The 16,922-nt window shown below is 43.3% G+C and overlaps 1 protein-coding gene across 1 annotated transcript in view; it reads left to right on the forward strand.

Annotated features, from left to right (window-relative positions):
* Nucleotides 1-3,411: 3,411 nt before the first annotated feature.
* Nucleotides 3,412-16,922, forward strand: part of CREB3L2 (cAMP responsive element binding protein 3 like 2) — a gene marked incomplete at its 3' end in the record, with an annotated part of 34,747 nt that continues 21,236 nt past the window's right edge. Inside the window, exon 1 of the mRNA XM_082014309.1 lies at nucleotides 3,412-3,622. Within this exon, the coding sequence (XP_081870435.1) occupies nucleotides 3,493-3,622 (130 nt within the window). The 5' untranslated portion in view covers nucleotides 3,412-3,492. The remainder of the gene's footprint in view (nucleotides 3,623-16,922) is intronic.

Consider the following 16,922-nt stretch of genomic DNA (forward strand, 5'->3'; position numbering starts at 1 on the left):
TGTCTGCAATTAGTGCTGTGGCTGCCAGTGGGGTGTGAGGGTAGCAGGAAGCTGGCAACGGAGCTGTCTACAGAGGTATTAAAAACAAAGAAAAGAAGAAAAAAGGCACATTTTCAATGCAAGTGCTCTTTTCTCTTTTTTTTTTTTTTAAAGGTGAACTCTCTAGGTGAAAGATGCCAAGCTGAAAGCTGAAAACAATTTCTTTCTTTTGCAAGGAAATATATATACAAGTTCTAAGAGTAAAATTCTCAGTTTCCTCCCTAAATTGCCCTTTCCTGTTCCTGAGTGCAGGGGAGGTTGCTGCCTTATCAGAACTGAGGGTTATTCTGTGGCTTTCCAGGTCTGGAAATAGCTGAGGACTGCAAAGGTACATGCGGCAGCAGAGAGGGGAGCGCGGAGAGGAGGAGGAGGAGGAGGACTGGCAATGGGAGAACATGCTTTGGAAAGACAGAGGGAGCAGCTTAGGTGTAGGTGGAAGTTTCAGGGAGCCGGAGGCCTGTCTGCTCCCAAATGGTTTCTGCTGTAGCTGCTGCTCACATGCCTTTTCTTTTTGAATTCTGTAGGCAAATGGAGCCGCTTTCAATGAGACAATTGTTTTCTGAAGTTAAAAAAAACAACAATCAAAGCGAGGTAGCTTTATGCGTTCACTGTAGTACAGGCCTGTACAACATACAAAGGGTTCCTGTAAATCAAATGGTGGTGGTTTTTGTAATCACTGAGGAGTCCAGATGTCTAAAATTGTCTGTACCCTGAGTTCGGTAGCTGTGCAGTGTGACCTGTGGCAATTGTCTGAGGCTTCTCTATTGACTGGTATTTAAAGTTATATCACAGACCATTAAAAATAAGATTAAAAATTACAATGAAGCTAGAGAATAATTTTAAAATATGATTGATCATTTATTTGCTATCAGACAATTCTGTTGTAAATACAAATTCTTTTCTTTTTCACAGCTTACTGCTTTGCAGATGCATGTGAAAAGGAGAAAGCACAAATGTTGATGAACATGTTGAACATCCTTCCCCTCCCCAAGGTCCTCTTTCTCTCTGGTTTTGGGAAGTTGAATGTTTGTTTCCTTCTTTGCTTTTCCTGAAGCTGTTTTAGGAAAATTCCCCATTCAGAAAGGAAAAAAAAAAAAAATTCTAATGTACCTAACTTTAATCAAAGGGAAGAAGTAAAATAACATTTGATATTAATTTCTTCCATATCAAAGCAGTAATAGCAAGAGCTAATGATATTAATTTCTTCCATATCAAAGCAGTAATAGCAAGAGCTAATAGAAATCTTCATTTGTGAATTTGCCAAAAAAAGCTGAGTAGCCTGTGGTCATTTTGTCTTTCAGCTGAGTCTGTTAAATTAGAACATCTAAATAGTGTCAGACTAAGTCAACATTTAGGTATGATATTTTCAAGGATGGCATCCTCAGATTGGATGATGCTAGTGATAAAATAGCTGTGTGTAGAAACCATGGTACAAATATTGTAGCAGCCTTATTTCAGCATCTGCTAGTCATCAGTCAGAATACTGCATGCAAGAATTAGAAAGAGGAAAATGTTCTAGCAGCTTTAGGAAGATATGCAAACAAATATAATTGACTCTTGCCATTAGCCTGAATGAAAAGAAGTGTGTCGAAAGGGGAAAAAATTGTCGCTAAGAAAGTCACTTTTATCCATGCAGATGCTGGGAGGCAGCCCTGGATATGAAGTGCTAACAAGTCCTTGAGTATCAAAATTAAAATAAACAAGGCTTTCTAAGGTGGTCATGACCATCTTGCTGAATCATCTGAGAGTTTGTTTAGTAGTGTTATCATTTACAGTAAGTAAATATGAGGCTACAAATCTGTTTTGCCATTTGTAAAGGCTTTACAGGCTTTACTTTTAGCTAGCTTGCTATTCCAGCATAGCAACTGTGGTCCTCTGTTTATTGCCTTATGTTTAGTAAATATTTTCGTTTCCTCAGTGTCAGTCAGAATTGACTGAAGCCTTATTAATTTTGAAAGAAGGCACAGTTAGCATTTGTGAGCATCTTGGAAAAGATGCTTGAATTTCCAGGGGACTCTGTGAGAACCAGCTGTGCTCAGTGTTTTCCAGCATCAGGCTTCAAGGCCACAGGTGCTGCTGGAGCTGTGAAATGTGCGTGCATGGGGGTGTGAGCACACCACTTCCCTCATGGGTTTATACAGTGTTGACTTGTTTAATTCTTAATTTAGCCTACAGGAAGCCGAATCTTGAATTTCAGTGTTTGTTTCTGCAGGAGAGAGCAAGACGAAGGGCTAAGATCAATACTGCTTGCAAAAACAGAGCAAATCAAACAGACTTAGACTTTTGTAGGATCATGCCCCAATCAACAAAGGCTCCTATATAAAAAGGTAGATAATGCCTGATTGTTTGGAAAAGCTCATTACAATTCATTGTACAAATATTTTTGTACAAAAATAGAATTCTTTGTGTGAATGAGATGAGCAGGAATGGTTTCTTGCAGTGTAGTTGCTTGGTCTGTTGAACATGTAGTTTTCTGACATTGGAAACAACACCAAGGAGAGATGCAGAGTTTTTGGCCATTGATGGGAACTGCACTAGAGCCTCAAGGAAGTAGATTGAGAGATTTGGTTTATCCTCATTTTGAATAAGAAACAAAGACAAAGTTATCCTACTACATACAGCCATAACATGCCCTGTCAGTGTAATGAATTCAGTGTAATAAACAAAGTGGTAATTAGTACTGGCTGTCAGGAGCTTTAGCTCTGGGGCCTAGAAGTGGGATATGAGCTCTAGTCCTAGGTGGAATGTGACTTCTAAAATAGATACATAAATCAGCCAGGAAACATGTTTTATAGCAAATGCGTTAATTGCTTGGCTGGAGACATGCATGGACCTGTTTTCCTAGAGTGCACTGTATGTTTTGTACACCTAAAATAGTCATATGTGGTGTCAGAGTCTGCCTCTGAGTGTTTCCTTTTTCTTTGCTTCAGTGAACATTAACCCAGTATATTGTATTGCATGCACAAAGTGTTCTGATGGTAAATCCTGCAGGATCTTTCACACTGTCTGGGTGAAATTTGCTTTCCCATTTTTGGTGGCATGCTGTGGCAAGGACCTTTGGGCAGGGGGGAGGAGGCTGCTTCAGGACATGACTACCATGCTTCTATTTTCTGTTTGCGTTGCAAGTTAATCACAGGCTCTTCTGTTGTAACGTATGCCTCTGAGAAGACTTTTGTTCTAGCTGTAGCTCTTCAGCCTGAAGTAGTGATTGGAGGAGGAGGTCATTAGGCAGGGCTGGTAGATCCTGCTGCTGACTGGCACGGATGCGCAGTGCAGATACTGGAATTGTTCTGATCAATGCTCTCCTGTTGTTGGCATGACAGACGGGCAAGGAGATAAACTTTTTCCCCCTTTTTATCTCCACAGCACTTCACAGAGTTCCTGGATGAGTTTTCGCCTGATGTCCTAGGACAGCTCCTGAATGATCCCTTCTTGTCTGAGAAGAATGAAATAATGGAGGTGGAACTGTCACCAGCATCCCCAGCACCCCTCATCCAGGCAGAACACAGCTACTCCCTCTGTGGGGACTCTCGACCCCAGTCTCCCTTGACCCACATCTCAACCGATGACAACTTTAATGAAGGTAGTACGCACTGAGCCCTTGTTCTTTGTCGTGATGATGCAGTAATGAAATGTTCCTGGTGGAGTGATGATGCACTAAGAGTGCATGTGAATGCTCTTTGCTAATTGATATACCTACAATAAAATCACAGAAAGGATTTGTTTGTCTGCAGGCATTGTGAATAAAGAAATTTGTCCATAGACAGGGAAATTGTGCTGAGCAGAAGTTACTAACTTTGCACTATAAACGTTTTGAATTAGAAGTAAGGTGCCCATCAAAAAAAAATGGGAGAAGGGCCAGAAATACACTTGTTTCCATGTATCTGAATCTCTGGTTGTTGAAGATAAATGGAGACTGATAATCCAAATGCCTCAAATGAGGACGACCATGAAGTCTGGGTACTGTAGAACATGACATGTAAGGAAGGGGTGAGGTGGATTTTGTTTGGTCTTTTGGAGAAAAGGCAAAGGGAGAGATCTTACTGCTATGACTATCTGATAAAAAGGTTCAGAGATGACAAATCTGGACTCTTCTGAGATACACAGTGCTAGCACAAGAAGTAATGGTTACAAGTAGCAAGAAAAGAAATTCTTGTTAGGAAATGTTAGAAAAGTCATTTTCACCATGAGAGTGGGTCAGACATTTGAACAGTCCAGAGAGGCTGTGAAGTCTTCCTCTGTGGAGATACTCAAAGCTGAGCTAGGCAAGGCCCTAAGCAACCTGATTCAAATTTGCCACGGTCTGGATGAGGAGTTGGGCAAGATGGTCTCCAGAGGTCCCTTCAAAGCTACATAATTCCAGGTTTATTAAAAACAAACCAACCTTTTAAACTACACTTACTTTTCAGTACTGAGTATCTGGAGCTTTCTGGTATCCCAAAATGAAAATCACGTCATCTGATTTATGTTTCTAAATACACATGTAGTAATGTAACTTAAGGTGCTGCCCCAATCTTAAAACTTATCTTGCTGAAGTCCTAGGGTTTGGTTTTTTTTTCCCTTCTTACAAAATTTAAAAAAAAGGCAAAGAAAAAAAAATGCTCATCAAGAAGTCATTGGTGATCTTGTAAAGACATGACTCCAATTTTACAGATTCTGTGGTTGTGGGAAATGATGATGCCCAGAAAATGGTGAAAACCAATGGCATTTTTTAGCAGTTATCTTTAATTCATCAGTTATAAACATCTGGAGGGGGAAAAAGGGAAATGCAGGAATGGTGGGAGGAAGAGATCCAGTCTGCTGCTTCTGGTGTGAAGATGCTTGCTGGCAGGAAGGGAAGTTCAAGGTAAAAGCTATTGGTTGGCAGAGGAGCAAGGCCATGAATATCTGGTAACTATTAGGAATAATCACCATGGCAGACTTTCACTCCTAATAATTGGTTTATGTCTTCAGCGTTAGCTTTACAGTGAAAAGCAGTAGAGTACTAAGCTGCATCACAATAAAAGAGAGAGAGATTAGTGCTTATGTCTAAGCGTTAACAAGCTAAGCTGTTTATAAAGATCCACCAGGACATGAGTTTTCAAAGGCTGACAGTTTTGCAGTCCAAAGTACTCTCCTAAAACAAGATGTGGTCTGTTAGAGATTTCAGAAGAGGACAGCTAATAAAACCTCTGAGAAGACATTTCAGTGTGAGACAGGGTTTTTGGGGATGATCTTGGAAACATCATCTACATAAAGCCTTCACATTTTATATTTCCGAACTGGTTTATGTGAATATGTTTAAATTAATACACACAGAAGATAGTAATTGTGGCAGGAGGAACAAGCACAAGAAACTTCAGAAACCAAGCTTCTCTGGAAGGTAATAGGGAGAAGCTTCAAACTAGACTAAAAGTGAGCAGAGTTTCCTTTGGGGAAAAATCCTGAAGAAATTCATACTGAGACCACTGGGTAATTAATAGAGCTCTAGTCAAATGATGTTTTAAAAAGCCAAGAAATGTTAACAAGTGAGTTTAAAAATAGAAAATGAATGGAAAGCATTTCATCCTCTGTTCACTCTGCAGAGTGTTTCATAAGAGAGGAGGAGGAGGAGGAGAAGGAGTTGTTCTTGGTGTTTGGGATTTTATTTAATCTTAACCCTGAAATTATGCTCATGACCTTTCAATACCTGTCAAATTCAAAACAGTAAAGCTCAGAGAAGTACTTGGGGAAATTATAGAATTACAGTTAACATGTCTGTCTGATAAATATTCAAAGACATCTCCCTGATTATTTTTCAGTCCTTGAGACCATGAGAGCAGCAGAGGGGCATTTTGTGGGTGGCAATACTGCAGGATTTGACACTGGAGATTGAAAACATCTCTATTGTTAGATGGTGGAGCTACACAGTGCTCTTGACAACTCTGGTGAATGCCAGTCCCCTTGGTGAAGTAAGGGGACAGATACTGGGAGCACTAGTGTCCTTTTGGGGAGCAGGAGGTGCAGGGTGTGGAGAGGGAGGTCCGTGTGCTCCAGCATGATCTCCTGCTGCCAGGGAACTGGGAGTGGTTTTGTGGGGTAGCAGGGGCTGAGAAACAAGGTTGTCTGAGGGACTTACATAAAAAACATGCAAAAAAATTACATTCTCCAAATAACCAGCCCACTGGGCAGATCGGTGAGCTCTTACAGCTGTTGTGTTTTCATGGTTTTTCCATGGTGAGGCTTCATGATTCTGCAGGACCCTGCCCTGCAGGATTGGGAGTAGAAACAGGCTAGCGAGGAGGCTAATGTATGACGCATGCATGTGTGCACACATGCTATGGACACATGTGCTATGGACCTGCGTGTCTGCAGCCAGCAGCAGTGTGAGGAGGAGGAGGAGGACTGCACAGAGCAATTAAGCTGGGTCTGGATGTCATTTCAGAGCTTTGCCCTTAGCTCTAGAGGACTGAGGGCCTGGTGGTGTGCACAAAGCACGTAGCAAACAAGCCTTGTTCTTGCTTTGCAGGGAAGTCAGTAACGTGACATTTCTTCTTTGTAACTCTCATAGCAGTTGTCCTGGCAGTGAGCGCTGGTGGGTTGTTTCCTGGGGTGTGCAGAAATGCCATCCCCTCCTAGGCCAGTGGGCATTCATGGGCAAAGACAGGGCAAGTGCAAGGAAGGGGAAAACCCCGGGTTTCCTAGGGCCAGGCCCCTTAGCCCACATGGCTAGATAACGCGTATTTGGAAGCGGCGCCTGTTACACCAGCAGTTGCTCTGGTAGTGTGACCTGCAGCTGCAAACTCCTTTCAGCAAAGGCAACTGTAGGTGCTGTGTGCTAGCGTATGCTGAGATGCAAGCTGGCTCCCCGTGTCACCTCTTAACTTGGTGCATGTTAATTGTGTAATGCTCGTTGGCTGCTCAGCCCTCGGGTGCCATTTCTGTGCCGGCAGCGGGCACGTGGCTGCTGAGCCTGGTGCCGGCCCGGCCTGCCGGTGCGTCGTGCTGCGCCAGAGGGAGGCCGCCTGCGACGGTGGGGGACAGGGCTGGCTTGTACCGCATGGGTCTGGTGTCCTAAGGGGAAACATACCTGCCTGCCTTTAAAAATAGCCTTAAAAACTGAAGGTTGTTTCCATAGCGACAGGCCTGTGGGAGGTGGCGAGGAGGCAGGAACGGCAGTTGGGGGTGTGTGGCCCGTCCTGGGGCAGGGTCCTGCCGTCTGTGTGGGTCTAGGGTGATCCTGGCCATTGGTCCCAGCCCCATGGTGCTGGGGTCAGGGTGGTGCCACCAGGCCGGCCCCACGTCATGTTGCTCCCGCTACCTGCCTTTCTGCCCTCCTCCTTCAGTCCGTGCCAGCCTGCTGGAGGAGGGAATGGGATTCTGGGAGTCGTCTCCATCTGGCACTCAACATCTGTAGCGGTTTTCATCTATGTATTCACAAGCGCAGGGTCCCAGAGCCCCAGAGTACAGAGAGGCTGAAAAAAAGGTCTGTCTTGTTAGGCACATGATCTTCAAGGCAAGTTTAAGCCTTCAGTGTCTATTTCTATCTTTTGTTTTTTCCCCGCCAAGTCTCCGACAACCTTACTGAAAATGTTGTTCAATGTTTCCTTTCAGCGGTTACAGTGGAGTGAATGATCGCTCTGACTCCATGTCCTGGTTTCAGCCGGGATAGAGTTAATTTTCTTCACAGAAGCTAGTGTGAGGCTGTGTTTTGGATTTGGGATGAGAAAATGTTGGGATGAGAAAACGTTGATAATGTGCTGATGTTTTCAGTTGTTGCTAAGCAGTCAAGGACAGTCCAGCTTCTTGTGCTGGCCTGCCAGCGAGCAGGCTGGGGGTGCACGGGAAGCTGGGAGGGGACACAACTGGGACTGTTGACCCAGGCTGGCCAAAGGGATATTCCCTACCATACGATGTCATGCTCAGTATATAAAGCTGGGACGAAGAAAAAGGGAGAAGGGACGTTCGGAGTTACGGCATCTGTCTTCCCAAGAAACCATTACGCGTGATGGAGCCCTGCTTTCCTCGAGATGGCTGAAAACCTGCCTGCTGATGGGAAGCAGTGAATGAATTCCTTGTTTTGCTTTGCTTGCGTGTGTGGCTTTTGCTTTACTTATTAAACTGTCTTCATCTCGAACCATGAGTTTCCTCACTTTTACTCTTCTGATTCTCTCCCCCGTCCTACCGTGGGGAGTGAGCAAGTGGCTGCGTGGTGCTTAGTTGCTGGTTGGGGTTAAACCACGACACTCCATAAGCACCTTCTTGCCCACTGTTGCAGGGGAACAATTAACTTCTGCCATGAGCTGTTCTCGTGGGCCCCTGCCTGGCCATTACCACAATTTCTACAATCGCTAAATTGACCTATTCGTGTAATTGTAAATCTTATATAATTTTTTTTTTTTAAAAAGTGCTAAAAGTGTAAAACCTGGTAAACTCATAAGCCTGGGCTTAACTCTTCTGTCCTCTTGACCTCAAGGTGAGAACACGTTTAACTGTCCGTAAGATCAAAATCCCAACACTGATTTTCCCCAGTTATTTGCTCTTCTGACTTCACTGTATTGAGGCTATTTCCCCAGCTTTGTGCAGAAGAACTTTTCTGAATACTTGCAGCTTGTTGCTAGTGTGCATCTCTGAAAGTGTCGGTCGCTAAATCTCCAGGTTATGAAAGCATTGGCAAGAGTAACTGTTTTAAAGCAGATGTGTGCAAGACATCTGGCATTTAGTTGTTTTGTGTCGTCCCCCCCCCGCCCCGAGAATCTATTATATTCAATTTTGCATAAACTTTTAAGACTAAAGATACTAGAGAGAGAGATTTGTAGGCCTGACCTGCTTGCTCATAGCTGACTGACCATGAACTTTTGCTTGCCTGAACTGGTGAATAAGGCATCTGGCCTGGGGAGGGCTCCAGGCTGTAACATGAAAAAGGAGGCTGCATCCCATGTACTGGCGATCCACACCGGTTGTGCTGCTGCCTCTCTTACAGCAGGTTTCTGCTTTCTAGTTGTAAGATGTGGGGTTTTTGAGACAACTGCAGAGTAGCTGTGGAGAAGCACAGTGGGCAGTTGTGAAGTGGAAAATGCTTCCTGGAAGGAAACGAAGAAGCTGGGAGGGGGAGGCTGAGAATAGGGCTGGTGGATAAGGGAGACCTATTGCTCTGCATCAAGGCCTTTTGGGGCACAGATTCACTTCTGGCAGTTGTAAATGGTTGGGGGAAAAAGCTTTTCTATTATGGTTGGTGCATGTCTGTCTGCAACTTTCCAGGCTCTGCAGCCTTTTGGAAAGGGAGGGCTGTGGGTCAGACAGACAGGAGCAAGGCAAGACCCAAGTTTCAGCAGGGACTATGATTAGTCTCCTGTGTGTCTTGAGATGCCAGTGTAGGGTCCTTCCCAGCCCTCCCATGCTTCATCTTATCAGCTGTAGGCACAAACTTTAGGATAGTGGCTGCCTCCTGTTTTGGACTTGTGAGATCCATTGGCGAGAACCAAGCACAAGTAATACTGAGGGGCTGATATGCAGCAGGAGCGCGGAGATAGAGGCTGCAGCATCTGTGTGGGGCTTTTCATGCTCTGGGATCAGCTCAAGTGGTGGGGAATGGTTTGTGGTGGGTGTGTGTTTGGTTTTTGTGTGTGGTTTTTACTTTGTGAGCCTGGCAGGGCAGAGAGAGCAGGCAGCCGACTAGTCATTTGTATGGTTTCTCTCCCCAAATTGTGGCCAGGTGGCTGGGCGCGTTCCTTTCCCCGTTCCCCGAGGGCTCTGCTTTTGAGACTAGTCTTAGTCCCCACCTGCCTTTCCTGTTCATGCTTTCCTTCTCAGGAATGCTTTGAAGTTACTTTTGGATTTGAAGCAGCTTGCCTTGGCTAAAGGTTTGACAGAGTGATTGCAGAAATTATATGTTTCTATTTTATGCTTAGCTGTCCCAAAGCTGGGGCTGGCCCCAAAATATAACCTGTATTGTTACTGGGTTTTTTACTGCTGAGGTTATGTTTTCCTGTAATGTGCTTTTAAAACTTAAATTTTCTTTTTAAACTTCAACTCCCATCTCCCTACAGGGTTTGAAAAGGAAACAAACAAACAAACAAGAAACCCAAAACAAACAAAACCCCCAAAATCATTCTATATGGCTCCCACTTCTCCAGTGCAAATAGCCCTTCAACTATAAATCCAGCCTTCATCTCCAGCAGCGCTTTGTACAGGAAAATGCTTGCTTATGTATGGAGTCCACAAGCAATAACAAATGTCATGCGCTGTGTCTTCATTGTAGAGGCACCTGTGGACTTGAGGCTCAGGGTGGTCTTCGTACATTTTATACGTACATTTATACACAGATAATATATATGTGTATATATGGTGTATATATATTTATTTTGTGTGGTAGGTTATATAACATATCCTTTTCTTATTTTTTTATGTAGGCTATATATAGAGAGAGATGCATTGTCCTGCTTCTGTCTGTTTTTCTCCAAATACTGAACCAATGAAATGTGAACAATGAAAATAGAACCTCCTCTGCCCTGACTTTAAAGAAAATGGAACCGGACAAAGAAATTCACTTGTGTTTTGAAAAGATGCTGTCAAAGCCATACTCATAATTTTTGCGACTGCATTCCAATGCAACTCTCTTTCTTGTGAGGGTTTTTTATTTTTGTGTGTTTGTTTAAGAAATGGGGAGGAAGCCATTTGGTGGTGATAGCTGTATTTGAGTGATTTTTATGGGGAAGGGTAGCAGTAAGTCCTTGTAAGAGTCTGCAGTTTTGAAGGATGAGAAGACTTTTGAACTTTTATATGTCCAAGGTCCAAAGTCTCAGTAGGTCACTCTGAATCAAGCCTGTAACTTCTACTTGGGCAGCAGTGTGTCTGAAACACGTCAGTTTTGATTTGCAGGTAGGCATTTTGGTGGTGCCTTAATATTTACTGTTAATAATTGACAACTTTATTTGCAGTCAGACCTGCTTTAGCTTCCAGTTCCACATATGAGATCTCTTTATTGCCTTTTTCTCTGCTGGAGTAAAGAACAGTCTGCTCACAGAAACCTCTCTTCCCAGGTGTTTGTAGGCTGTGATTAAGTTGCCTCTGAATTTCTGCTTGGATACAGCTTAAATGAACTGCACTTCTTTGGCATTTTCCTATATGGGATGTCTTCTGGACATTGAGCTATTCTTGCGGTTCCCTTCTAGACAAAGGAACGTTTGCAGTTCCTTTTCAAAACTGTGTAAAGTGACCACAGGAGCTGATTTCCCAGGGGTAGTTTCCCTAATGATGAATATTAGGGGAATACTCCTCCCACTTCCAGTCCTGCTGTTTCTGAAACCAGTGATCTCATTCTCTTTTAGCTGTTTTAGTGTTGCACTGGGAGTTGATGCTCAGTTATTTGCTGCAAGCATAGAGTCCTTTTAATGCGCATCAAAGCCTGAATGCTGCTGTAATATGGATATGTCTTCGCAATATCCATCTAGGAAGAAAAATTCAGAAGGGTGAGAGAGAACTTTTATTTGAACACAGTGCTTCTGTGGATAATTTTCACCTATCTTAAAAACAAAACAAAAAGCCTTACATAATCTTTTGTAGAACATTTAGTAGTATCAAGCGTTAAGGCTATAAATCTAAGCTACTACCTCAGTCTGTGCCTCACTCCCATATATATAAAGCGTGATGCTATAAAAATAACATGTTTCTACCCCTAGGCAAAATAATTAAAAACAACATGGACTGTATCCCAGCTGACAGCTATGCTTGTGTAAAGTCTTAGACTGAAGAGAGGTTAAAGCAGAACCTGTAACCCTGAGACATCTCCTGGCTGGTTTTACGTGACAAGACGATTCTGATTGAAAACTGTCAAATTCTCCACCGAAAAGACAGTATTGACCCTGGTTGTTTAGGTATGGGAGGAACAATGTGTCCTTGTTTCTATCTTAATAACTTTGATAGCGATATGAATAATCTGTGGGTTTTAGATGGACTCCGTGCTGCTAGAAGGGGGGGATGCAGGTATGACTGACGATCCTTTGTTAGGAGAATGGCTACTTCTGCTGTGCGTTGTGATTACTATGTATCACTGCTGCTCATCTTTGCCTGTTTGTTTAATTTTCCCTTCCTGGCACTTTAAAAAGGACCCCAATGTTCGGTACTCAAACAGTATCTCCTTTGTCGAGGCTGTTTTGAGGGCTTCGGTTTCATTATTTGCGGTGGGAGTGTGTGCACACTAGGAGGGGGAAATGCCATCTGGAAAATCTGTAAGAGAAACTGTTTGTCGATGAATGTGGGCTCTCACCTCACGGAGGGGGAGCGGTGGCAGCAGTGGCGTTGGAGTTCAGCATTTCAGGCATGATAAACGGGGTTGTGTCTGCCAGGGGGGTGTTAGGTGAACCCAGAGGCGGGCACCAGGGACGGTGCAAGCCCAGGGGGAAGACAAGGAAGCTGTTATTCATCCAGAAAGGTCCAGATTGCCTTTGGGAGGCTGGAAAGGCTCAGACTGCGGAGCTGGGGATGCTGAACTTCCCTGCGAGGGGCATGTCCTGCAGCATGCCCAGAATCCGTGCATCAGCAGAGGCCCTTTCAGGTTCATAGTGGGGTGTTTCTGCCAACAGACAGCGAGCGGCTGTTTCCCTCACAAACAAGTTGTGAGCCTCTTCCAGGAGGTGTTTTCTCCTTGCCGTTAGCCAGCTCCCAGTTTGCAGCTGTATTTCTGTGGTGTAGAGCTAGCAAGCACCCTTGGATCCTGCTGCTAGCTGTACAGGGGTGGCAACCTCAGAGGTAGGATCCAGGCAAGGACCGAATGCTTGTCCAAAGTACGGCTTTGCAAATGTGGACCCTTGGTGCAAGTTTAAGTGTCATCTGAGTCAAAGTGTCTTATTAACATGTGATGAGCCTGGTCTGAGACTGCATACTGTTGTCCATGGCACAGAGCTGTGCAGAAGCCACACGGGCTGTGCATTCAAGTCCTGTGGTTCATGATGGCAGCGCAAGGTCTGTCATGGACCAGAAGGAATTAGTTGAAGCCCTTTTGCTCAAATCCATGACACAGCTGAAGAAGGGGTTATTTAAATATGCTTGGCTGGACAAACCAACAGAGAACAGTTCGACTCATTAGGGATCGTCTTGCATTACGCTGTCCAGAGATGTCTCTTCTGATATCTGTGCAAAGCACTTTGATGAGTAGTCTGTTCTGGTCTCCTTAAGTTCCCGGTTTTGTTTTTCTCTAGCTGTTTTATCTGTTGCTTCGACAGTGAACTTCAGGAGGTGAAAGCTGCCTCTTCATTCTCCTTATAAGAACATCCCTTGATGCTTCTACAGGTCTTACTTGCAGGATTCTTTCAAATGACATGCAGTGCATGCATCTCTTTCCTGTGGGATTATGATCTGTCATGGTGGTAATGGTGTCATGGGGGGTTTTTTCCCCCCTTCAAGATTAGGTTCAGTGGTACACCCCTCATGTGGGTTTGTTTACCTAGTAGGGCTGTCTTCCTTTTTACTGCAGGGGAAAAAAAGGTGAAAATCATACTGTTTCTCTGAATACTTGCATTCTCTGTACTTGAGAGGGATGAGAGAGATACAGAGTGCATCTCTAATTTAATTTATTTAAAAATACACAGCAACTCACTGATGCAACTTGGTTATCCATGCAAAAATTGTCTCTGTTAAACTCCTTAATAGTGCTGAAATGAATGTGGGGACCAAGGGAGAACTTTTTAGTTATTTTGTAAGCTCTGTTCCTCTGTACATGTATCACAGAGGGTGAAATTTAGTCAATGGTAGAGAAGATTTACTTAGGAAAGGAGGTGGTATATTGGACAAGATTGAAGAATTAGTTGGATAGAAATAATTTAAAAAATGAAAGCAAAACTTGCTGGGAGCTTCAATATTAAAAAAAAAAACCCTATACAGTTGAGGTAAGCATTTTTTACCTTATTTTCCACTTTTCCTACCCTGCCTTCCCATAACATTATGTAGAACAAGGAAAGAAGCAAAATGTTGCAGTTCTTCAGAGAAACATGAGTATCCTAGAAAGCAGCACTTGGCATTGTAAAGAGACTGTGTTTAATTTTTGTTATATCTATATATACATACAGATATATTAAAAATGTTTTTAACAAACACAGAGGTAGTATATATTAATTCTGCTGTGTACGAACACAGCCTTTCCTGGTTGTGTGTTTTTCATGTATGCCTAAATCACACATACTGATTGTTGCTACAGCTGTGATGCCTAAAGGAGCGCTGAAATCCATTTCTGTTGAAAACTATCATCATAATGTGGTGTGCAGCACAGAGGGAAGTTGACTTGGGTGTGTTGTGCACCCAAAGCCAAGCACTTGTGCGTAACTCAGTCTTCATAATGGACTTTAAAGATCTTAAGCTTTCATTGTGCAAAACGTTTCATAGCCTTTTCCCTTTTGGGTGTAATGATCTGGAGAAAGGAAAGTGACAAGGGAAAATCCACTTCTGGTATGCTGAGTAGATTCTATTAGCATTGCCTCTCTTAACTGCAGATGATGGAACCTGGGGCAGGGTCAGGGCCTCTGAAATAAAGACAGAGGACAGAAAGAGCTTGTTTGCTACTTGGACACCTTGCTGTACACATGCATGATGTGCAGTGCTTACACTTACAGTACTGAGGGAGTTATGTCCCATTTTGAGCTTCCTCTCTGGCATTATCACATAAACAGCATCTTAAAATACATTGCATGTCTTACCTGGGACCAAGCTGGGCTTGGCAATGAGTGCAGCTGGGAAAGAAGAGGACATGTTTAAAGTTTTTCCTATCAGTGAGAACATTGCTCAGTACACTGACTGAACTTACTTTGCTGCTTTGAAAGGCTCCTGCCTTTTAAAAAAAAAAAAAAAAAAGTGGAAGATGCGTGCTAAACAAGAGTCTGCAGGACAAGTGGGACAAGGTTGATGACAGAAGCAGCACACAAAAGCTTTCCAAAGAAATGTAATTTTAGTCTTGGACACAGAAGATAAGATCTTAGATGCATGTGTCACAAGCCCTGCGTTGTAGTGATGAATGGGGTTTTTGGATGCTTGATTTGAAACTCTGACGTTTAACTTGCAGAAGTTGTAGATGCTCACAGCCGCACACGAAAACTCAATGCATACTGTATTTTGATAAAGTATACTAACGGTGCTAAATCAGCTGAAAAATCCAATTCCAGTTGTCTCCGGTTGGCCGTTTTAAATTACTAGATACTTTTTGGATTTAATCCCTCCATGGTTCACTTGAATTTTCAGGACTGCTGTGGAAATTAATTCAGATTGGTGAAGCGTTTCCCTAGGAGGGAATTAAACAGCTTTTTGGAACACAGTTTGGACTGTATTTGGCAAAGGAGAGATGAGGCTGTGCATGAGACAATGAGAATAACAGAACATGGAATAGCTCCTCAGTTAGGGGAGTGCATGCATTCTGCTTGTTGGGGAAGGCGTGGGTTCTGTAGAGAAATTCTTTGATCACGTTATTAAAACATTCCTATTTTTAGGTGCATATAATGTGCAAAAGTATACTGAATTAAACCTTCATAGGTATTTCTTAATACCTGGGTGCTTTGCAACTTTAATGTTCATTTAACATAGTCTGTATGTAGACTTTAACAGTGCTAGCGCATTGCACATAGAAGCATTACCTGGGATCGTGCTAAGTACTCTATAGACTCCTTAAATGACGTATTTCATGTGCCAAAATGCCTAGCATCCATGGACTTATGAAAGGATAGGTGAAAGGCAATTCTCATCTAAACAGTCATTGCACAGTAGAGCTCTGAAGTTCACAGGAAATTTCAACTGGGAAAAGGGACTGACAGCCAGTATCACTTGCTCAACAGTGAACTTTGGAGTCAGTGTTCTGAAGCATGAGAAGGGATTTTTAACAGCCAAAACAGTGACCGTCTTTAGGATGTGGATTTTCCTAACCGTTTGGGTAGCTAGATCTCTTGTTTAGGCTTTCTCCTCTCTATGTCTGAATGACTTGCAGTGTCTTTTGTCTCACTAGCAATGCAGTGTTGCCCTGTTCATATCTGTCTAGAATACTGTTAAGAAGATCATTTTCTCAGCCTTCTGGTTTGGACTCTATCTCAAGAGTTCAAGTGTACCTCCTGGATCATGTCAAATATAAATATAAACACTCACCTTCAGTTTCTTGACACCAGTCATCTATTCTTTCCACAGCATGTCTTTCTTGATTTGGAGAAGTCACCTCCCTTTTCCTCCAGTGGGTCCATTGAGCCAGCCTCCGTTGTCCTTTCAATTTGACATTTCATGTGCACTCTCTTGCATATTCTCATTATTCCATGAAACCTCTCTCATGGTTCTCCATACCCCTCCATCAGAAATACTCTTGTCTTGGAGGGTGTGCCATGCCTCTCAGTATGACCAGTATTCTGCAGCCTGCTTAATTTTTCTGTTTTGTGCAACATTCTCAAGGGCTTTGGGAGAAGGGCTGCCACTTTATTTTGCTAGGCTTGGCAGGGTAGGCTAAGATTCTAAGGGGCTATTATAAAAATAAACTAAGAATGATTTTCAGATAACATTAACCTGCTGTGCTCAGGAAGAGGAGAAAGGAGAGTGGGAGATGTCCTTGCAGCTCTCTTGGAGCAGAGGAGAGATCGTTGGTGGCTTCAGAAGCTGTAATGTGTCAAAAGAAAGTAACTTGTTGCACAACACTGACCATGATCGTGATGTAACAGGGTCTTGGAAGAAGAGGGACGAGGGCAGTATGAAGGTGGGATTCGACCGGTGTGTTGCTCTGTCCCTTCCTTTCACAGGGTTGTTCATCTGGAATGACAGCTGTCACCATGCATCATAAGAATCAGTCTCAAAAAAGTCTTAGATGCAGTTCTTCAAAGTTATCTTGGTATTAAACGCAGCGTGTTGCTGTCGCTGAAATCCATCCGTAACCCTACAAACTGGTGAGACTGGCTTTAAAGCCTAGAATA

This window comes from Phaethon aethereus, assembly GCF_964289735.1.
Source record: "Phaethon aethereus genome assembly, chromosome: 1".
Lineage (NCBI taxonomy): Eukaryota > Metazoa > Chordata > Aves > Phaethontiformes > Phaethontidae > Phaethon > Phaethon aethereus.